The sequence below is a fragment of the Nerophis lumbriciformis genome, linkage group LG01, assembly GCF_033978685.3.
Source record: "Nerophis lumbriciformis linkage group LG01, RoL_Nlum_v2.1, whole genome shotgun sequence".
NCBI lineage: Eukaryota > Metazoa > Chordata > Actinopteri > Syngnathiformes > Syngnathidae > Nerophis > Nerophis lumbriciformis.
Genome location: NC_084548.2, coordinates 43,425,878 through 43,450,836, shown reverse-complemented (window position 1 = coordinate 43,450,836; position 24,959 = coordinate 43,425,878). Strand labels below are relative to the sequence as shown.

Below are 24,959 nucleotides of genomic sequence, written 5' to 3'. Positions count from 1 at the left end.
AAAAAGTGTAAAAGAGGAGTACATTGCTTTTATTCGGTAATCAAAATACCAGTGGTCAAAAAAAGTACTCGATTTACCACCACAATCCCAGGCATTGTACAAAACCCAAAACCAGTGAAGTTGGCATGTCGTGTAAATCGTAAATAAAAACAGAATACAATGATTTGCAAATCATTTTTAACCTACATTCAATTGAATATACTGCAAAGACAAGATACCTAACGTTCTAACTGGTAAACTTTGCTATTTTTTGCAAATATTAGCTCTTTTGGAATTTGATGCCGGCAACATGTTTTAAAAAAGCTGGCACAAGTGGCAAAAAAGACTGAGAAACTTGAGGAATGCTCATCAAACACACAGGTGGGTGCCATGATTGGGTATAAAAGCAGCTTCCATGAAATGCTCAGTCATTCACAAACAAGGATGGGGCGAGGGTCACCACTTTGTGAACAAATGCGTGAGCAAATTGTCAAACAGTTTAAGAACAACATTTCTCAACCAGCTAATGCAAGGAATTTAGGGATTTAACAATCTACGAACCCGAAGGAAATAAGCGGTAAAAAATGGATGGATGGATGGACAATCTACGGTCCGTAATATCATCAACAGGTTCAGAGAATCTGGAGAAATCACTGCAAGGCCAAAAACCAACATTGAATGCCGGTGACCTTCGACATCAGTGTGTAAAAGATATCACCACATGTGCTCAGGAACACTTCAGAAAACCACTGTCAGTAACTACAGTTTGTCGCTACATCTGTAAATGCAAGTTAAAACTCTACTATGCAAAGCGAAAGCCATTTATCAACAACACCCAGAAACGCCGCAGGCTTCGCTGGGCCTGAGCTCATCTAAGATGGACTGATGCAAAGTGTAAAAGTGTTCTGTGGTCTGACGAGTCCACATTTCAAATAGTTTTTGGAAACTGTGGGCGTCGTGTCCAAAGAGGAAAATAACTGGCGCAAAGTTGAAAAGCCAGCATCTGTGATGGTATGGGGGTGTATTAGTGCTCAAGGCATGGGTAACTTACACATCTGTGAAGGCACCATTAATGCTGAAAGGTACATACAGGTTTTGGAGCAACATATGTTGCCATCCAAGCAAAGTTATCGTGGTTTCTCTTGCTTATTTCAGCAAGACAATGCCAAGCCAGGTGTTACAACAGTGTGGCTTCATAGTAAAAGAGTGCGGGTACTAGACTGGCCTGCTTGTAGCCCAGACCTGTCTCCCATTGAAAATGTGTGGCGCAATATGAAGCCTGAAGTACCACAACGGAGACCCCCGGACTGTTGAGCAACTTAAGCTTTACATCAAGCAAGAATGGGAAATAATTCCACCTGAAAAGCTTAAAAAATGGGTCTCCTCAGTTCCCAAACGTTTACTGAGTGTTGTTAAAAGGAAAGGCCATGTAACACAGTGGTAAAAATGCCCCTGTGCCAACTTTTTTGCAATGTGTTGCTGCCATTACATTCTAATGATGATTTTAATGATTATTTGCACACAAAAAAACAAGTTTGAAAATTAAATATAGTTAGTCTTTGCAGTCTATTCAATTGAATATAGGTTGAAAAGGATTTGCAAATCAATGTATTCTGTTTTCATTTACAAATTACACAACGTGCCAACTTCACTGGTTTTGGATTTGTACCACATTGTGCAGAAAGCCTCCAGAAGCGTGCAACCCAACTTTCATCACTTCTGTGAGTCCTAAGGAAACATAGCTTAGAGACTCTTTTTTGGTTGATCAGCAACACTTTGAACACAACTGGGTTTACTTATTTGACTAGGAAGGAAAAGTGTGGCCTGGGGGCCATTTGCTAAACGCAGCTGTTTTTATATGCCTGTGGCACATTGTAGAAATAAACAAAAAAACCCTGCAAAAATAGAGCGGAAAGGCATATCTATGGATATTCTCATTTATCCAAGTCATTGTAATATCAGGGCATTCAATCGATCGCAACTGGACTGTTTGGTTTGTCTTAGAAGACATTTTGCCTCTCATCCAAATAGGCTTCATCAGTTCATGCTCATAGATTTAGCTTGGTCAGATCTAGTCTGAGGCATAAGACATAATGTAATGTTGATACAAATAACAAATAAAACACAAATATATGTATTTATTTTCTCATAGCCTCGGGGCGGCGTGGCTCGGTTAGTAGAGCGGCCATGCAAGCAACTTGTGGGTTCCAGGTTCGAGCTTTGAGTCACTAGAGAAAAAGCGCTATATAAATATAATTCACTTCACTTTTATTAGTCTATTTCATTACAATTTACATGATGGCATCACCAAATTGAAAGAATATCAAGAACATTATTGTTTGTTTAGATTTACTGGAGTGGGAGGATATATGCCACTGCTGTTCTCTTTTGAATGAGAACTTTTTAAAGTGCCACTTTAAAAACGGCACTTTGCCAACTGCAATTTGAATTCTGTGCAAAAATATGTTGAAGCACACTTCTCAAATACTTAAATGTTTGAAACATGTTTTCAATAAAGTAGAGGCATCTAAAAGCACATTTTTTCAGTTTGTTTTTTAATGTTTATAGTAGTATCGAATAAACAGTATCGAGAATCGTGGAAATCGACAACTGAAATATTGGGCAGCTACGGTTTTTGAGGGAAACATGAATTCTAACGCACTGTGATATTCTGAAACAGTGCATAATGAAGGTGAAAGTGATAGAGTGTACAAGATTATCTCAACTTCAAGAACTGAAAAGAACTGAGCAATTGAGGGCATCCTCAATTGGAAGGAAAGTGGAGGAGTACAAGGTGCCTAGCATCCACCAGCTACAATATGTGATGTCATCATGGAGGAGAGGAAATTATTTCAGTAACAAACGTTGTGTAAAGTTATTTTCAGAGGACAGGAAATCTATACCAATCTGACTATTCTAGGTAATGTCACTTAAAGGCCTACTGAAACGCACTACTACCGACCACGCAGTCTGATAGTTTATATATCAATGATGAAATCTTAACATTGCAACACATGCCAATATGGCCGGGTTAGTTTACTAAAGTGCAATTTTAAATTTTGCGCCGAAATATCCTGCTGAAAACGTTTTGGTATGATGACGCCTGCGCGTGACGTCACGGATTGTAGAGGACATTTTGGGACAGCATGGTGGCCAGCTATTAAGTCGTCTGTTTTCATCGCAAAATTTCACGATATTCTGGACATCTGTGTTGGTGAATCTTTTGCAATTTGTTCAATGAACAATGGAGACAGCAAAGAAGAAAGCTGTAGGTGGGAAGCGGTGTATTGCGGCTGTGGGATTGAGTGTGTTGTGCAGGTGTTTGAGTTATATTGGCGGGTTATATAGACGGGAGGGGGGAGGTGTTTGTTATGCGGGATTAATTTGTGGCATATTAAATATAAGCCTGGTTGTGTTGTGGCATGTGGAGTATATACAGGTAAAAGCCAGTAAATTTGAATATTTTGAAAAACTTGATTTATTTCAGTAATTGCATTCAAAAGGTGTAACTTGTACATTATATTTATTCATTGCACACAGACTGATGCATTCAAATGTTTATTTCATTTAATTTTGATGATTTGAAGTGGCAACAAATGAAAATCCAAAATTCCGTGTGTCACAAAATTAGAATATTACTTAAGGCTAATACAAAAAAGGGATTTTTAGAAATGTTGGCCAACTGAAAAGTATGAAAATGAAAAATATGAGCATGTACAATACTCAATACTTGGTTGGAGCTCCTTTTGCCTCAATTACTGCGTTAATGCGGCGTGGCATGGAGTCGATGAGTTTCTGGCACTGCTCAGGTGTTATGAGAGCCCAGGTTGCTCTGATAGTGGCCTTCAACTCTTCTGCGTTTTTGGGTCTGGCATTCTGCATCTTCCTTTTCACAATACCCCACAGATTTTCTATGGGGCTAAGGTCAGGGGAGTTGGCAGGCCAATTTAGAACAGAAATACCATGGTCCGTAAACCAGGCACGGGTAGATTTTGCGCTGTGTGCAGGCGCCAAGTCCTGTTGGAACTTGAAATCTCCATCTCCATAGAGCAGGTCAGCAGCAGGAAGCATGAAGTGCTCTAAAACTTGCTGGTAGACGGCTGCGTTGACCCTGGATCTCAGGAAACAGAGTGGACCGACACCAGCAGATGACATGGCACCCCAAACCATCACCCAACCATGCAAATTTTGCATTTCCTTTGGAAATCGAGGTCCCAGAGTCTGGAGGAAGACAGGAGAGGCACAGGATCCATGTTGCCTGAAGTCTAGTGTAAAGTTTCCACCATCAGTGATGGTTTGGGGTGCCATGTCATCTGCTGGTGTCGGTCCACTCTGTTTCCTGAGATCCAGGGTCAACGCAGCCGTCTACCAGCAAGTCTTAGAGCACTTCATGCTTCCTGCTGCTGACCTGCTCTATGGAGATGGAGATTTCAAGTTCCAACAGGACTTGGCGCCTGCACACAGCGCAAAATCTACCCGTGCCTGGTTTACGGACCATGGTATTTCTGTTCTAAATTGGCCCGCCAACTCCCCTGACCTTAGCCCCATAGAAAATCTGTGGGGTATTGTGAAAAGGAAGATGCAGAATGCCAGACCCAAAAACGCAGAAGAGTTGAAGGCCACTATCAGAGCAACCTGGGCTCTCATAACACCTGAGCAGTGCCAGAAACTCATCGACTCCATGCCACGCCGCATTAACGCAGTAATTGAGGCAAAAGGAGCTCCAACCAAGTATTGAGTATTGTACATGCTCATATTTTTCATTTTCATACTTTTCAGTTGGCCAACATTTCTAAAAATCCCTTTTTTGTATTAGCCTTAAGTAATATTCTAATTTTGTGACACACGGAATTTTGGATTTTCATTTGTTGCCACTTCAAATCATCAAAATTAAATGAAATAAACATTTGAATGCATCAGTCTGTGTGCAATGAATAAATATAATGTACAAGTTACACCTTTTGAATGCAATTACTGAAATAAATCAAGTTTTTCAAAATATTCTAATTTACTGGCTTTTACCTGTATATGTCTTGTGTTTATTTACTGTTTTAGTCATTCCCAGCTGAATATCAGGTCTCACCCGCCTCTCACAGCATCTTCCCTATCTGAATCGCTCCCACTGCCCTCTAGTCCTTCACTCTTACTTTCCTCATCCACGAATCTTTCATCCTCGCTCAAATTAATGGGGAAATCGTCGCTTTCTCGGTCCGAATCGCTCTCGCTGCTGGTGGCCATGATTGTAAACAATGTGCAGATGTGAGGAGCTCCACAACCTGTGACGTCACGCTACCCGTCTGCTACTTCCGGTAGAGGCAAGACTTTTTTATCAGCGACCAAAAGTTGCAAACTTTATCGTTGATGTTCTCTACTAAATCCTTTCAGCAAAAATATGGCAATATCGCAAAATGATCAATCATGACACATAGAATGGACCTGCTATCCCCGTTTAAATAAGAAAATCGCATTTCAGTAGGCCTTTAAGAAATGCAATGTGACAGGTGCGGGCACTTTTGTGAGCTATATTTAAAGACGTATAAACCTTCCAAAACAAAGACAATAAGATCGACTGTACTTTATTAAATACATTTCCAAAGTTACACCAGGCCAGTTAGTTTTTCAATTTGTCTGGTTTGCCTACATTAACATTGCCCAGTTACTTTTGTCACCTACATGGTTTCAGAACACATGACTCCAAGACCACGTGGAGATAGTTTTTCTTCAAAGCATTCCTGTCATTAGCTGCGTTTTCATTGCATTTTTTCGCAAAATAAAAGCACATTTTAAAAATTGCAACAAAGTACATTTTCAACTTGTAGATGTTTACATTAAAGGGTGTTTTGCGTCATGAGCCGCAATTCTTCTTCTTCTCTTCCTCTTCTCGTGCCGCGAGACTCCACTTTGAGGATGATGGACGCTTTGCAATTCCATGGTTTTGGAGCTTTGATTATTACAATTGCAGCAACAGCTGTTGCCGTGATTGTCAATAGAAGACAAAGACAGCGGGTGATTGCTCAAAGGCAACATCATTACGTATGGCAAAGATTTTTGGGAGAAAATTGTAAACGAGGAATTCACAGTGTAAAGATGTTATAGCGATATTTGAGAGGTTTTTCGAATTATGGGTATTTCCATTACAAGTTTCTTATTGTGATATTTCGGTTTTGTGCATTTCTAGGGGTAATGGTAACACAACTACTGTCATTTCTGGCCCCATATCTTCTCTGAGCTGCTCACATGTGGATTTCACACGAGCACTGACAATCACTTGGCCTTGAGGACAGTCTCCAAAAGCACAATACATTTGCTGTCCATAGAAATTAAGTCTGGTGCTCTGCAAGCGGGTGTGCTGCAAATACCAGTGAAAAATTATGGAAACTATAAACAATGCTGACAAATGATCCTGTTTTGCAGTAATATGTGCTCCAGGTTCATTAAAGCAGTCATCATGACCTGCCTATCCAGACTGAAAAACTCCTGTTGGAGCAAAACAAAATAGATGCTTCAAACTAAAACACTACTTAGAGTAAGCTAGGCTATTACCCAAATGCCTCCTAAAAAGATATTGTGGCAGTGGGTGATGTGGAAAAAGAGTGGGCAGCTGCTGAAGCATTAGCTGCTGCTTCTATTATCAGATCATGGCAGCAGAAGTCGATTGCTAATTTCTTGTAATGGCTGCGTTTCCATTATAGTTTTTGGCAAAATAAAAGCTATTTTTCAAAAATTTCGACAAAGTACGTTTGCAACTTGTGGGTATTTCCATTAAATGGTGTTTTGCGTCATGAGCCCCAATTCTCGTAAAATCTTGTCCTGGGAATGCCACTTTGAGGAAGATTGATGCTATGCGATTCCATGGTTTTGGAGCTGTGATTACAATTGCAGCTACTGCTGTTGCCGTGATTGTCAATAGAAGAAAAAGGCAGCGAGTGATCACTCAAAGGCAACGTCCTTACGTATCGCAGCGGCCGCAAATAAGGGATTTTTGGGAGAGAATTGTGAATGAGAAATTCACAGACATGTCTTGTCCGGTGTTTAGGTGCCCTCAAAATGCAAAAAAAGTGTTTCCATCATGCTTTTGCGACACACTTCAATATCGAAACGTCTGAAAAAACCATCTCACGAGAGCGTAAAAATATTTTAGCGATATTTGAGAGGTTTTTATAAATATAGATGTTTTCCATTACCAGTTTCTTATTGTGATATTTAGGTTTTGCGCATTTAACAGTGACAGTGCAGGCGCTGATGCCCAGAATGGAGTATTGTAAATGACTGAGCAGATAAGGTTGGCAGATCTGTCGTCACAGACATCTAAGACGTAACATGTGTGGAAAGAGAGCAAGATAAAGATACAATTTTGGTGCTTTTTTCACATTATGAAATGACACTCCCCCACTGACGGAGAGAGAGAGATCTTCACAATACATGTCTTGATTATCAACTTGCATCATCCTTGATCTCTGCGCAAAGCACCCTTACATCCCTCTTGAGATGCTGCCCTGAGATATTTGTGTCCAAAAGTCAACAGAAAGATGATAAAGATGTAGCGTCTCCCACTCACCTTTTTCATTCAGAAGGAATTCTACACATTCAATGTATTACACAAACGAAGACCAAGCGGATGATACAGAGGGTTGTCTCTTATTCTGTTGCTTCCACACATTTGAAGAAGATACCACACAATGCCCAAATAGAAAAAAAAAAAAGGCTGACCTGCATGGTAGGCCACCGATCCGCGGCTCCATCCTGGGTGTCTATTCCTGGGGTAGTCCTGGCAAAACACATCACATCTCTTTGAGAAAAAAATAATCAGTATGTACTAGGGGTGTAACTGTACACAAACATTTCGGTTCGGTACGTACCTCGGTTTAGAGGTCACGGTTCGGTTCATTTTCGGTACAGTAAGAAAACAACAAAATATAAATGTTTTGGTTATTGATTTACCAAATTTGTAAACAATGGCTTTATCCTTTTAACATTGGGAACACTATAATAATTTTGCCCACGTTAATCAACATTAAACTGCCTCAAGTTGTTGCTCAGATTAAATAAAATGACAAAATTGTTCTTCTACATATAAAAAGTGCAACATTAAACAATTTCAAGTCAACTCATCATGCTTAATTTAATACAACATTTGGGAAGCCTGTGTTTGAGTTTTTTTATGTAAACGTTATATTTTTATCAACATGTGATAGCAGGGACCCTGCCATTCAAAACAAGGCTGCTCCATTACTAATGATTAATGTAACTATAGCTGAAAAAATAGTACAATAGCAATAGGAGAGACTATTCATCCCTGAACACCATGGAGTTCATGTAGGCTTATTCATGTACACTTACATTATTATATCAACTGTCAGAGACAGAAACTCTTCATTTAACATAATGTCCTTTTTTGCTGCTTCAACACAGCTCAATCAACACAGAAAAAAGTAAAGTGAAATAACAGACAGACAGGGCTTTGCTGTCCGTAACACCCACTCACGCACACACACACACACACACACACACGCACACACACCGCAAAATTAGCTAATGTTATGCTAAAAGCGAATTAGCCTTCACCTCAAGCCAGGGCTGCGAGCGAGCTGAGCTGCAGTTTATATTTCTAGAAGGTCAACGGGCTCATAGTGATGTTACTAGTAGTTGACTGGGAGGTGTTTATTATAATTTGGGGAGAGTCCGCTGCCTGATGCTTACCTGCTAAACGCTAAGCACTGACTACATGCGCTCTGAATACGCACTGCTGATTGGCTGTTACCGCTCTGAATACGCACTGCTGATTGGCTGTTACCGCTCTGTTGGTAACCAATCAGATGGTTGTGTGGGTTGGACAATGCTGGGTGCTGTGTAGAGTACTGACAGAGACAGGCAGAAGGAACTGGAGCAGCTTGTTAAGACTTTAGCTTAGGCGGCTACTTTATATGTTCGTGTGGAAACTCGTTCGGTACATCTCCGAACCGAACCGAACCCCCCGTCATACTTGCCAACCCTCCCGAATTGTCCGGGAGACTCCCGAATTTCAGTGCTACTCCCGAAAATCTCCCGGGACAACCATGCTCCCGAATTTCTCCCGATTTCCAGCCGGACTTAAGGCACGCCCCCTCCAGGTCCGTGCGGACCTGAGTGGGGACATCCTGTCGTCACGTCCGCTTGGCCAACCAAAATGTAACTACAGAACACTATACCGTATAGTGTTCTGTGGTTACTTTTTGGTTGGCCAACGGTTTACGTTGTATTGCGCACCCTGACGGCAAGTGTGGGAGTCGGTTCTGAAGTATGAAGTAAAGAGACGTAACTTCGTCACCTCGCCTGGTTATTGACTCCAACCCAGAATATTACACTGCTCATACCTACGCTCCTTCAAAGGCTGTGCTACTGGCTGCAAAGCATTGCACTTTCAAATACAACAATGAGTAGAGAGGAGTGTTATGTGTGTATATGTGTAAATAAATGAACACTGAAATTCAAGTATGTCTTTTATTTATATGTATATATATAATAAAATACAATATATATATATATATATATATATATATATATATATATATATATCGCTAGAATTCACTGAAAGTCATATATATACTTGAATTTCAGTTAATTCTAGCTATAAATATACTCCTCCCCCTCGATACACCAATTTGGGAATTTTTGACACCCTGGACTAATCATCTGTCAATCAACGATTTGGCACATTGCGATCAACAACCATCCACACCTATTGAGTCTTTAATGAATATTACACACTGTACATGTTTGTGAGAGTGAGTACCCCGAAGGAATCCAGTGCCACTGTGCTGTTAGTTAAAACCTAAATAGATTTTTCAGGCAGTGCTTCTCTGGTAAAAAGCATGAGGCGGTTGGCATATTTCTGTGTGACTTATGCAGTTTTACTTATTGAATTAAATCACACAAACACATTTACAAGTGTGCTTTCCTCTCTGTTTTGGATATCCTATTTGTCTAGGATGTGTTTGTCTCGCACTCAGTCTGTCTGCATGCAAAGAAAGTATGTTGTTTCCAGGTGCCAACAAAAATACCTAGTGGGTCAACTTTTAGACAAGATCCTAACAAGACTCTAAAAAAAACTTTTCAAAGAATATGTTCAAAAAAAAGTATGACAGCTTTCAAAAATGATCTGAGAAAACACAGTTGGGACAATGTATACACTGAAAATGATGTAGATGATGCATATGTTTTTTTTTTTAATACCTTTGAGATGCTTTATGATTGAAACAACTTAATAAGAAGCAAAAGAAAAATAATCAACCATGGATGACAAATGGACTAAGAAATGCTTGCAAAAAGAAGAATACACTATATAGAACATTTATAACACAAAGATCTACAGAAGCAGAAAACGAGTACAAAACGTATAAGAACAAGCTAACTGGCATACTACGAACATGTAGAAAATAATATTACAGTCAATTCCATCCATCCATCCATCTTCTTCCGCTTATTTGAGGTCGGGTCGCGGGGACAGCAGCCTAAGCAGGGAAGCCCAGACTTCCCTCTACCCAGCCACTTCGTCCAGCTCTTCCCGGGGGATCCAGAGGCGTTCCCAGGCCAGCCGGGAGACATAGTCTTCCCAACGTGTCCTGGGTCTTCCCCGTGGCCTCCTACCGGTCAGACGTGCCCTAAACACCTCCATAGAGAGGCGTTCAGGTGGCATCCTGACCAGATGCCCGAACCACCTCATCTGGCTCCTCTCGATGTGGAGGAGCAGCGGCTTTACTTTGAGCACCCCCGGACCAAAACAAAAACAATATGAGGGCAACATGGGGCATCCTAAATAGCATTATTAAAAATGCTGCTAAAAAGTACTATCCTAAATACTTCTTAGATGGAAATGTAAAAAATTACAATACGAACGAAGTAGTTATAAGCTTCAATAAGTACTTTGTGAACATTGGACCAAATCTGGAGGAAAAGATTCCAGATCCTGAGTCAGTTGAGGACTTGAATGACACCATAGATAGAAACCCCAACTCTATGTTCCTTGAAGGAGTGACAAAAGAGGAAATAATCAATATTGTGAAAAAAGGTAAATCCAAGACCTCAACTGATTGCAACGAAATTGATATGAAAACGATAAAAAAGGTTATTGAAGAGATCTCAGAACCTTTAACATATATCAGCAACTTTCCACCTTCCACAATTTTCTAAAATCATTGAAAAACTGTTTAACAACTGATTAGACAAATTCATAAATAAAAACAAAACACTCTGAGACAACCAATAGGGATACAGAGCTAACATCTCAACATCAATGGCGTTAATCGAAATAACGGAAGAGATCACAAATGTAATAGATAGTAAAAAATGTAAGGGAAGCAATACGTGAAGATAGGCGAACACACTTCCACAGAGCTGAAAATATATTGTGGCGTACCTCAGGGATCAATACTTGGACCAAAATTGTTCAATCTCTATATAAACGACATTTGTAAAGTTATTAAGAATTTAAAGTTATTATTATTTGCAGATGATACAATGGCATTTTGTTCAGGAGAGAACACACTGAAGCTAATACAAATAATAACAGAAGAAATTAACAAATTAAAAAGATGGTTTGACAAAAACAGACAATCTTTGAATGTCAGTAAGACTAAAATAATGCTATTTTGTAACAGTAGAAGATAAAGTCAAACAGAAATACAAATAGTCGCAGTAAATATTGAAAGGGTAAAATAAAACACATTTTTGGGTGTAATAATAGATGATAAAATGAACTAGAAACCTCATATAAAAAATATACAACATAAAGTAGCAAGAAACATGTCAATAATGTATAAAGCAAAACATGTTCTGGACCAAAAATCGCTTCATATTCTTTACTGCTCTCTAGTGTTACCATATCTGAGTTATTGTGTAGAAATATGGGGAAACAACTACAGATGTACACTTCCTTCATTAACCGTGTTTATCCCAGCAATTAGATTTACAAGGTGAAACTAATATATGACATAGCAGTGTCTCTGCAGATTTCAACAAGTCAAATTTAAGACTTTTTAAAAGACCATAATGAATACCATTTAAGACCATTTCACATCCTTATGGACAAAAAAGTAGTACAAAGACATGAAGGAAAATCAGAGGTCCAGAATGAATTGTAAATATATGAATATATTCACTGCTTTTACGTTAGAAAACAAAATGATTAAACTAGCTAAAGACACCAGAAGCCCCTCTATTGTAAACCATCCATCCATTCATTTTAAACCGCTTGTCCCTATCGGGGTCGCTCAGGGGAGTGGGGGTGGGGGGGTGCTTGAGCCTATCTCAGCTGCATTCGGGCGGTAGGCGGGGTAGACTCTGGACAAGTCGCCATCTCATCGCAGGGCCAACACTGATAGACAGGCAACATTCACACTCACATTCACACACTACCTGTATATATATACATATACTGTGTATATATATATATATATATATATATATATATATATATATATATATATATATATATATATATATATATATATATGTATATAATCAGAATCAGAATCAGAAATACTTTATTAATCCCAGAGAGGAAATTTAGAGGTTATTTTGAATATTTCTACCTCTGCACTTTTTTCCAAAACTGTGAATGTTACAGAATATAAGTGTGACTTATTTTGTTATACTGTCAACCAGTGTTGGCGTTAACGCACTTTTTGTGTCTTTTTAACGCATTGAAATCAGAAAGGACGCAGATTTTTTTTTTTTTTTTTACCATTTGCGGCCCACAGCTAATGTTTTAAAGGCCCACTGGACATTCTAAAAATACTATTCAAATAATTAAAAACATAACACAAGTGAAATAAAAAAGCTTAAAGTTGAAATGTAATTTAGAAAAAGTTGCAATGTTGACTAATAAAACAAAGCTCTTTTTTTTTCTTTCAAACTGTCATTGCTCAAAACATAATATTGAATCAAAATCAATGTTATTATGAATTATTGACCAATCCAAGGTTCCGATTACTTCACATCAAGTATTCCACTTTGAAAAATATTTTTGGTGGAAGATTTTGCATATTTTGTGTGTTTGCCATAAAAAAACATAGTTTTGTTAGACAAAAAAAGGGCGGAAAACAAATAAACAAAAAAACTACATAAAAAAAACTAAAACATTTTGAAATGAGGGATAGATCTGAAGTTGATGTAGACTCCAGAGATTTAAGCGTTAAATATAAAATGTATGCATGCCCTGGCACACCATTATCATCATTTCATGACCGAAGCAAAACACTTTTTACACTTTTATACTGAAAAAAATACACCTCCAACTTATCAAATAAAAACATAGAAAAAACTACCAGCAGTGGTAAAGTTTAGATCCATGAAGAAAAGAAGAAAGTGAATGAATGTTTATAACTGAATACATTTACATATGTATACAAATTTGTCTTTTTTTTTTAATTATTTCTTTTAATGAATTAAGTAACGTTCATGACAACCTTTTTCCAAAACACAATATAGAATGTGAGATATAACAGGACAATGCATACGTTTATCATTTGTTTTCAAAACGCTTACAAAAAAGTGGGACTCCAAAAATGTACTGTTGGACCCCATTTTTATGACTTGATGGGGTCCATGGGACCCCATTTTGAAAATTCCTAGCGCCAACACTGCTGTCAACAGAGGAGAAAAAATGCTGTATTTAAATATATTATTTATAAAGCAAGTTCAAGTATCATTGGCAAATTTTCACCTAGTCCCGCCCTTGGCGTGCTGCCCGCCTTGGCACGCATATATGTGTCCTCTTTTTGGGATTTCAGAATATGGTCAGCCTAACTGCTTGCAAGTCTCAAACAGAATTTTGGTGTGAATAATGTAGATAGCATTCAAATATGCTCTTCTAATTTTGTATCTGGTATGTATGAGTACATTTTTATCTCTTTCCTGTAACTTTTCTGTTAACATATTGCTAATAATCAAGGACTAGTTTTTATTGAAGTATGACAAGATGAAATTTGCAAATCTTCTTTGTTTTGCTCACCCACAATAACACTAAGCAGACAACCTTTATAGCTTTTAAAGTCAGTTGCTGTATAAACTTGGAGGTTAGGCATGAGAAGCTGACCTGAAATCATTGGAATACATAATAGAAATATTATATGACAATTCATTTTATTTTATTTTTTATAGTTTTACTGCTGTGAGTACACTACTACCTCAGATAAATTTGCGAGTGCTGACTGTATGTAATAGTATGATTTCACCACTAAACATCTCATATTGATCTCCTACTTTACCCGCATAACTCTCCTTTGGGGGTTGGGGGGTTAAGTTGATCCTAGTATAGTTGTACAAGTGTTTGTTGCATTTCAGCAGCTATTGACACAGATTTATCCCAGAATTTTGACTTTTACATTATCATTCCATTCACTTTCACTGCAATGTTTACAAATGCTTCCCTCCTGGATGGCTCCACATCCAGGTCCTATAAACACTTAATATATTTCCATACTCCGGCTTCAAGCAAGCATTAAATTGATCGTTCTGGAGCCACGAATCGTTGAACTTGCACTTACCCATTTTAATCTGTAACTGGGCTTTGCCGTGGGCTTTCGTTAAGTTTTCTCCACTGCTATGCTCAGCTGTAACAACACACCGCTGCGCGCGCACAGCACTCCAGCTGGTCGTGCGAGATTATTTCTGCAGCACAGGTTGCCTACTTTAGTTTCGTTTTGTACTGTAGGTACATTGTAGCGTCCTCAAAAATCCAAACATTTAAAAGCAAGATTGAAGTTTACACATGTCAAGGCGCCTAGCCGGTTTGGTGGCTGCAGGATTAGGTCTCTGCTTTTTGCAGATGATGTGGTCCTGAAGGCTTCATCTGGCCAGGATCTTCAGCTCTCACTGGATTGATTCGCAGCTGAGTGTGAAGCGACTGGGATGGGAATCAGCACCTCCAAGTCCGAGTCCGTGGTTCTCGCCCGGAAAAGGGTGGAGTGCCATATCCAGGTTGGGGAGGAGATCTTGCCCCAAGTGGAGGAGTTCAAGTACCTTGGAGTCTTGTTCACGAGTGAGGGAAGAGTGGATCGTGAGATCGACAGGCGGATCGGTGCGGCGTCTTTAGTAATGCGGACGCTGTATCGATCCGTTGTGGTGAAGAAGGAGCTGCGCCGGAAGGCAACGCTCTCAATTTACCGGTCGATCTACGTTCCCATCCTCACCTATGGTCATGAACTTTGGGTTATGACCGAAAGGACAAGATCGCGAGTACAAGTGGCCGAAATGAGTTTCCTCCGCCGGGTGGCGGGGCTCTCCCTTAGAGATAGGGTGAGAAGCTCTGTCATCCGGGAGGAACTCAAAGTAAAGCCGCTGCTCCTCCACAGCGAGAGGAGCCAGATGAGGTGGTTCGGGCATCTGGTCAGGATGCCACCCGAACGCCTCCCGAGGGAGGTGTTTAGGGCACGTGCGACCGGTAGGAGGCCACAGGGAAGACCCAGGACACGTTGGGTAGACTATGTCTCCCGGCTGGCCTGGGAACGCCTCGGGATCCCCCGGGAAGAGCTGGAAGAAGTGGCTGGGGATAGGGAAGTCTGGGCTTCCCTGCTTAGGCTGCTGCCCCCGCGACCCGACCTCGGATAAGTGGAAGAAGATAGATGGGTGGATGAATGGGTTTATGAAAATCTTGAATTGAAAATCTCAACAAATTGGGGGTTTTCAAAAAGTGTAAGCCATGCTCATCAAAATTATAACAAATAAAGGCTTGACATGTGTCACTTTGCATGTAATGAGTTTATATCACATATTGTTAGTTTCACATTTGAAGTTGAATTACTGACATGTACTTTTGCAAGATATTCAATTTTTTTGAGTTTCACCTCAATTTTAATGTAATTTCAAAAGGGGAATAAATGTGCTTTAAATGACATTAAAAAGCCACACATTATTGATGCAAAGATTTGAAAACAGAAATCCCCGAAAAACAAAGCAAACCACATTAAATTAACACCTTTGTGGAGAAGCATAATGAATAATTGTATCATTGCTTCCAGACAAAGTGCAACATTTGGGGCAAACATCAGGGAAACATTATCAGCTTCATTTCACGAGCCCACTGGGGAGGAGGAAATGGAGATGGATGGAGCAAAAGCAAGAGGCGGATAAGGACAGATTGAGACATCAGCAGAGGAAGACGCGGAGACATTCAAGAATGCAGCTACCGCTCCAAGTCTAAAACCTGTTGAACCGCCAAGTGTGCTCCTCTTCTTTTTATCTTGATCGCGAGCCTGACCATTTATCAGGTTGACTGACATGATCTTCACAACGTGGTGGGGGAGGACAATGTCCTTCCCAATTGATGACTTTTTTTTGCAGATGACATGCTAGGGGCTATAACATTTAATGGTGTTCTGACTTGACCGACACACTTGCTTGTGCTTAATGGATCTACCAAACATCTGTTTTCGTGGATGTCTGAAAGATCTCTAATACTAAAAAGTGTCATCTGTGTGATTTATCTGTCCAATAGAAAATCTTCAGCTTAGAAATGTAAAAGCTAATTTAGAGTGCTGGTCGCTAAATAGCTTTTTTTCATACTAATCAAATTTGATTACCGATATATTAGACTTTACACTACATTCGAAATATATGTAACAATTGTTTCAGGGCCTATTTTTTCTACTAATGTGATTGGTTAGGGCAGTGGTTCTCAACCTTTCTTCAGTGATGTACCCCACGTGAACATTTTTTTAATTCAAGTACCCCCTAATCAGAGCAAAGCATTTTTGGTTGAAAAAAAGAGATAATGAAGTAAAATACAGCACTATGTCATCAGTTTCTGATTTATTCAATTGTATAACAGTGCAAAATATTGCTCATTTGTAGTGGTCTTTCTTGAACTATTTGGAAAAAAAGATATGAAAATAACTAAAAACTTGTTGAAAAATAAACAAGTGATTCAATTATAAATAAAGATTTCTACACATAGAAGTAATCATCAACTTAAAGTGCCTTCTTTGGGGATTGTAATAGAGATCGACCTGGATTCATGAACTTAAATTTAACATTTCTTCACAAAAAAAGAAATCTTTAACATCAATATTTATGGAACATGTCCACAAAAAATCTAGCTGTCAACACTGAATATTGCATTGTTGCATTGTTGCTTTGTAATGAATGGAATATCCTACTTGATTTGATGTTCAGTTTATGAACTTACATTCATATTTTGTTGAAGTATTATTCAATAAATATATTTATAAAGGATTTTTGAATTGTTGCTATTTTTAGAATATTTTCAAAAAATCTCACGTACCCCTTGGCATACCTTCAAGTACCCCCACGGGTACGAGTACCCCCATTTGAGAACCACTGGGTTAGGGTAGAGTAAGTAACAGCAGTAATGGTTATGGTGGAAATGTGAAGCTGGTTGACTTTGGTAAAGCAGTGCTACTGAAGTCGATGATGGCATGTTAGTTGGCCAAGGGGGAAAACATTATGAATGAAAAAAAGGGAAAAATAATTGCACCCTGGGGGCATTGGGATATTGAAAAATGAGTGATTTAGAGTTGTTGATTTAAAATAACTGGTGTCTATCCGAGAGGTAGGATTTAAACCATAAGACTGCAGTGCCAGTGATTTTGAACACAGGTAAGACAGAGGGAAGGAATAACGGATGGTATCGAATGCTGTGCTGAGGTCTAGTTCGATAGGATGAACAAACTCCACACCAGAAAACAGAGGAGAGGAGAAGGTCATTTGTAAGCCGTTTGGCTTTTGGTGCTGCAGTGAGGACAGCCATCCAAACTGGAATGTTTCAACGAGGTCATTGGCGAAGAGGGGTTCTTTGACTCTTGAATCATCAGCATGTTCTTGGACTATAGCAGGTTGGAGATAGTCTGAAGTTTTTATGTGACACTTTTTGGGGGAGGGTGGGGGGGTGTTTTTGTTAGTGAGTTTGACAGTTCCTGGAACAGAACTAGTGGTTAAGGAGGGGATGGTTATTGAAGTAATCTCAGCCTTGCTTGCCTCAATAATCGGGGTGCAGTTGGCAACTTTCAGTCTTGCTATGTTGGTATGGTCTGTGGCGTATATGTAGAAGACCTTAAACAGGTGGATAGTTTAGGGAAGTGCTTCTCAATTATTTTCTGTTACGCGCCCCTTATAAAAAGCACCCCCCCCCACACACACACTCTCCACGTGACTATAAGTAGTATAATTTTTCTATAAAATTGTTATAACTATACCTCTGCATAAAATTCTAAGTTTATTAACATTAAAGAAAACAACAGACCAGCTTTTCCTCATCTCCCACTGTGGTTACAGTGAAGCCAAGTGCTACATCCACTTCGTCACATTCTGGTACATAAAAAAGCATGTTCCCTGAGGTCGCGCTGCGGCCCCCCAGGGGCGCCCGCCCCACTATTTGAGAAGGACTGGTTTAGGGGAAAAAGAGGTGAAGTGGGGGCAAGGTCATGGTTCAAAGCAAAGTTTTTTGAAAATGTGCACTTGTTGACTGTAAACTGTTATCCTAAGTGGGCAGCATAGTGTAAGAGTGGTTGACAGGTCTGCCTCACAGCTATAGCCAGGTAATTAACCATAGATGTGAATTGTGAACGTAAGTGTGTGTGTGTGTGTGTGTGTGTGTGTGTGTGTGTGTGTGTGTGTGTGTGTGTGTGTGTGTGTGTGTGTGTGTGTGTGTGTGTGTGTGTGTGTGTGTGATTAACTGCCGACCAGTCAAGACCTCTAAGCCATAAGAGAGCTGAGATATGCTCCTTCTGACCAGTGACTCTGAACGGGATAAAGCTTTAAAGAAAATGAATGAATGTCCAGGAGATTGAGGATGAATGTACTTGGCCATAAATACATACTGGGTGGATTATTGCACTGACAAAGGAAACGATAAGACAAATGGCTGAAATGCCAATGCAGGGATTTCCACAGTTGCTAAAATTGATTAAAAAAAAGTTGTTTTAATTAACTGTAAACTGAGATACAGGCAGGCAAAAAAACATCAACTTATTTGGCTAGAAGTGTGTGTTTTCTCTAAAGGCCTTAGTTTATGGAACAAAGAATGACATCTCTTCGTCAAAAAGAAAATTGTTGTCTAGCCAATTTGTTGAATGATGATTGGCTTGTCAAGTTGTTGTCTCTGGCAGTCGCCCTGTCATCTGAAACGGCTTTCCAAAATTGAAAACATGTTCACATTTTGCAAAAGTCCCTGAAATCTGTTTACTTGACTTGAACAGCCAAACAGACACATTACTATGGATATGAAAAAACTGCACACCCTTGATAGTAACATATACATCAGAAATAAATCATTCGAGGAGGGTTTTTTTTTCCATTTCACAAAATAAAATGCACCTTATGGAGATTTAATTAAAAGAAAAACTAAGTTAAATTATGCATATATAAGTGCATATGTTTTAGTTTTAGTGTTTAATACATTTTACTCACTAAGAATAATATTTTCCATGAATGATGAAGTGTTTATTGTGGGTTTTTTTGTCATACAGTTAGCTATACTAGTTCACTTTCATCTAAAAGGCTACTGTCTGTATAATATCGTACTAACAAGGAAATAAAAAGATGATGATGTTAAATACAGATCTACAATATATACAGTCGTTGTCAAAAGTTGACATACACTTGTAAAGAACATAATGTCATGGCTGTCTTGAGTTTCCAATAATTTCTACAACTCTTAATTTTTTGTGATAGAGTGGTTGGAGTACGTACTTCAATCAATCAATCAATCTTTATTTATATAGCCCTAAATCACAAGTGTCTCAAAGGGCTGCACAAGCCACAACGACATCCTCGGTACAAAGCCCACATACGGGCAAGGAAAAACTCACCCCAGTGGGACGTCGATGTGAATGACTATGAGAAACCTTGGAGAGGACCGCATATGTGGGTAACCCCCCCCCTCTAGGGGAGACCGAAAACAATGGATGTCGAGTGGGTCTGACATAATATTGTGAGAGTCCAGTCCATAGTGGATCCAACATAATAGTAAGAGTCCAGTCCATAGTGGGGCCAGCAGGACACCATCCCGAGCGGAGACGGGTCAGCAGCGCAGAGATGTTCCCTGCCGATGCACAGGCGAGCGGTCCACCCCGGGTCCCGACTCTGGACAGCCAGCACTTCATCCATGGCCACCGGACCTGTGCCCCCCCTGGGTAAATCAATAACTCGATTATTGATTTACGGTAAATCAATAACTCGATTTTGTTTGTCACAAAAAACATTCATGAAATTTGGTTCTTTTATGAATTTATTATGGGTCTACTGAAAATGTGCGTAAAACTGGTGGGTCAAAATTATACATACAGCAACATACATGATCAATATTGGTGATGTAGAAAAGTTACAATCAAATCAGCTTCATGGCATGGCCTCTTAACTTCACGTGAGTGATTATGATTGACGACACCTGTTGACTTCTCTGAGCCCATTTAAATAGGGCTCATGTGATGCAGTCATTAGACTCGGTTACAAACACGACAATGGGAAAGTCAAAGGAACTCAGCACAGATCTGAAAAAATTAATCATTGACTTGAACAAGTCAGGAAAGTCACTTGGAGCCATTTCAAAGCAGTTTAAGGTCCCAAGAGCAACTGTGCAGAAAATTGTTCGTAAGTATAAAGTGCATGGCACAGTTTTGTCACTGCAACGATCAAGAAGAAAACGGAAGCTATCACCTGCTGCTGAGAGAAAATTGGTCAGGATGATCAAGAGTCAACCGAGAACCACCAAAAAGCAGGTCTACAATGAATTGGAAGCTGCTGGAACACAGGTGTCAGTGTCCACAGTAAAGCGTGTTTTGCATCGCCATGGACTGAGAGGCTACCATGCAAGAAGGAAGCCATTGCTCCAGAAGCGACACCTTAAGGCTCGTCTAAAGTTTGCTGCTGATCACATTAACAAAGATAAAACCTTCTGGATAGAGATGTCCGATAATGGCTTTATATTGTAGTGTCCCGGAAGAGTTAGTACTGCACGGGATTCTGGGTATTTGTTCTGTTGTGTTTATGTTGTGTTACGGTGCGGATGTTCTCCCGAAATGTGTTTGTCATTCTTGTTTGGTGTGGGTTCACAGGGTGGCGCATATTTGTAACAGTGTTAAAGTTGTTTATACGGCCATCCTCAGTGTGACCTGTATGGCTGTTGATCAAGTATGCGTTGCATTAATTCCTGATGAGAACAGCCGGTAGATATTATGTGACTCGGACGGCACGCACGCAAAGGAAATGCCTTTAAGGTTTATTGGCCCTCTGTACCTCTCCCTACGTCCGTGTACACAGCGGCGTTTTAAAATGTTATTCATTTTACTTTTAGAAACCGATACCGATAATTATGAAACCGATACCGATAATTTCCGATATTACATTTTAAAGCATTTATCGGTTGATAATACCGGCAGCCCGATATTATCGAACATCCCTACTTCTGGATGAAAGTTCTGTGGTCAGATGAAACACAAAATTAGCTGTTTGGCCGCAATACCCAGCAATATGTTTGGAGGAAAAAAGGTGAGGTCTTTAATCCCAGGAACATCATTCCTACTGTCAAGCATGGTGGTAGTATTATGCTCTAGGCCTGTTTTGCTGCCAATGGAACTGGTGCTTTACAGAGAGTAAATGGGACAATGAAAAAGGAGGATTATCTCCAAATTCTTCAGGACAACCTAAAATCATCAGTCCGGAGGTTGGGTCTTGTGCGCAGTTGGGTGTTCCAATAGGACAATGACCCCAAACACACATCACAATTGGTAAAGGAATGGCTAAATCAGGCTAGAATTAAGGTTTTACAATGGCCTTCCAAAAGGCCTGACTTAAATCCCATTGAGAACTTGTGGACAATGCTGAAGAAACAAGTCCATGTCAGAAAACCAACAAATTTAGCTGAACCGCACCAATTTTGTCAAGAGGAGTGGTCAAAAATTCAACCAGAAGCTTGCCAGAAGCTTGTGGATGGCTACCAAAAGCGCCTTATTGCAGTGGAACTTGCCAAGGGACATGTAACCAAATATTAACATTGCTGTATGTATACTTTTGACCCAGCAGATTTGGTCACATTTTCAGTAGACCCATAATAAATTCATAAAAGAACCAAACTTCATGAATATTTTTTGTGACAAACAAGTATGTGCTCCAATCACTCTTATCACAAAAAAATAAGAGTTGTAGAAATTATTGGAAACTCAAGAAAGCCAAGACATTATGTTCTTTACAAGTGTATACAAACATTTGACCACGACTGTATGTATATTCTTAGATTTGTATTGACCCCTCTGAATAAACAACAACACCTAAAATCATGAGGAAATTCGAGATTTGTTTGTTTCAAGTCTGTAGAGTCTTTGCTTAAGCACTTTAAGGCGATCCAGGTTAACTTTAGCTTGTATAGTTAATAAATTGACTGCTGCCCCATCAGACCTGAAGTGCAGTTGCCCCTCGTTCATCACGACTAAATTGGTTCCAGCCCTGACTATGGTACACAAATTTCTGCGACGTAAGGCTATTATTATTAAATCAAATAGCGACAGCATAAAAAAATGTCAAGCACCTTTTAAATACGTTTTTTTTAAACATGATTAGAGCCCTTCAAACAATAAATACCACCTACATAGTCACCTTAACAATAATTTCACCCAATATAGCAGCCTTGAGTGTGTTCCATTGTATATTACAGTAGTCACATGTAGCCTATGGCCATCACTTGGCAGCCATGGCCACCGCTCGGCCAATTTAATATAGCCACTAAGTGAAAATACTTTCTCATATCCTGGTATTCCATTAAGTTAAAGTGGGCTTTGATGTGCTTAAACCACATACATTTATAGTTCTGCCAAACAGTCAACTTGACAGTCACAGTTGTGTTGTTAGCATGTCACAAGCATTGCCATTCCACATTGCTTACGCCAAAGGTTCACCAATGTCATGTGGAGCTGATAATGTTGAAGATGAAGTGCATTAACAGAGTTCATCTCCACTTAGCATTGTCCAAAGAGCTTGTTAGAATTGGGCGCCGGTAGTAGTACGTTTTGCCTTCGTCATTTAAGAATGGCAGTGTGTTGGGTGAGGGACGTCAGTAAGCGAGCGGTAGCATGCAGCAGTAGTGGCGACTGGCGAATGTGTACGGTTGTGTCCTGCAGAAATAAGAATAAAGCAATCAAATTGTCACAAATTGGCAGCCTCGTCATTCCGACCCGAAAGCGGGGCTTTGCAGACCAATTGTCGGATAAAGCGAAGGGTGTTACCCCCGACGAAAACATCGGCCCTGCAGGGAATGGCTCCTCGACTACGGTCTGGGACCGGAAAGGTGTAGTTGATACTGTTACCTGATTGGCTGTTAGCGTGTCGCTCCCATTGCTCAATGACACTTCGTGTTTCTTGTATTCCCAACGTGCGAGTGACTTTGTGAAACGAATCTTGCTTCATAATTTCTGGTTTCTTCCAACCAAAAAATATAAATATATATCAAATATTTTATCGACCGCATTTTGTATTGATATCAATTAAGTGTCTATGGCAGGCCTGGGCAATTATTTTGACCCGGGGGCCACATTTAGAGAAAGAAAATGTGTCTGGGGGCCGGTATATCTATTTTTAGGAACACTAATACAAAACCTCACTATAATGTCTGATTGAATGCTAAAAACGTTATGACAGACCACCTTAAGAAACGTAATGAAATTTTAAATTTTTCTATGAATGATAAAACAATATTTTTGAATATTGAAAAAATATGAATGTCACACCCTTTCGATCGACATATTTTACAATCATGTGAAACGCAACAAAAATGCAACAAACAGTGAAATATGAACGCGAAAGGTACAAAATAAACCCACCTACAATCTGACATATGTGATACATCACTAAGCTTTAGAACTTTGTTGTGAAAATCTCCTTCCGCGTCTGTGGAAACGCTTCCCGCCCACACTGCTTGGTGCCTCGTCCGAGCTGCTGTGACGTAGATTACCATAGTAACTAATTAGATGACCATCATAACTAATTAGATTACCATAGTAATTAATTATATTACCATGGTAACTAGTATATCATGCAAAAGCGCAGATTCCAACCATTGAAATACTTTGTATAGTTGAAGACTTACGGCCGTTAGAAAACATCACTGCACATCATAATGGCAGCTACACTTTCCATCTTAAAAATCTAAAAAAATTATTTGGTAATGTCCGGCGGGCCAGATTGGAAAGCTTAACGGGCCGCATGTGGCCCCCGGGCCTTAATTTGCCCAGGTCTGGTCTATGGTGATATATATTAATATCGTATTATCGGCCGAGCCCTAGTTTGCGAGGCCTTGTATTATAGAATTTTCAGCCAGTGATGTGTTCCTGTCTGGACGTCACTTGTTTTTAAATTAGACTGTTTCTTTTTTCAACTCCACAGCAAAACGAAACACAAATGTTCCCTAGTGGAGAGGGCCTTATAGTGCTGGGTAAAATAATCGATTTGATTGATAAAGAATAGATATATTTTTAATTTTGCAGTATCGGTTCACTAGGTATAAGATTGATTACGACCCCCTCCTTGTCCCCTGGCTACTAATAGGCAATGACGTGCCAGCAGCAATGTCACACTGACTATGCTAACTTTAGCTGCCAATAACAAGTCGTCTAGGGCAAAACAAATGAAAGTGGGGGACTTAGTAGCATTTAAATATCCCCCGATTCTCCACAGACCATAAAGATATACAGAAATAGAGGCCATCACAAGTTTTGTTGGCAAAGATTTGTGGCCGCACTCGCCGGCTTCAAGCAGTTTGTGCTCAAAGTGAACTACACTATGTTATGATCATGCAAGGTACACATCTGGCTGAAACTGTTATTATTATTGATTATATTTGTAAGTGAGAGCTTCATAAGATCACTACTGGAGAAAGAATGGCAGTCATACTCGGGAGGTACTTTAGTCAGATCTTCTTCTCCCTGCATGCACCACTGTCGTCAAATTCTCCCCAAAAAATCAAGCACATATTTCTGGCCTTAACAAAAAAATTG

The 24,959-nt window shown here is 39.6% G+C and overlaps 1 protein-coding gene across 3 annotated transcripts in view; it reads right to left on the bottom strand.

Annotated features, from left to right (window-relative positions):
• Positions 1-24,959, bottom strand: part of spryd3 (SPRY domain containing 3) — a 117,202-nt gene that overhangs the window by 38,850 nt on the left and 53,393 nt on the right. For all 3 annotated transcript variants that reach the window (XM_061982646.2, XM_061982636.1, XM_061982655.1), the window contains one exon: positions 7,690-7,747. In XM_061982646.2, the coding sequence (XP_061838630.1) occupies positions 7,690-7,747 (58 nt within the window). The remainder of the gene's footprint in view (positions 1-7,689; positions 7,748-24,959) is intronic.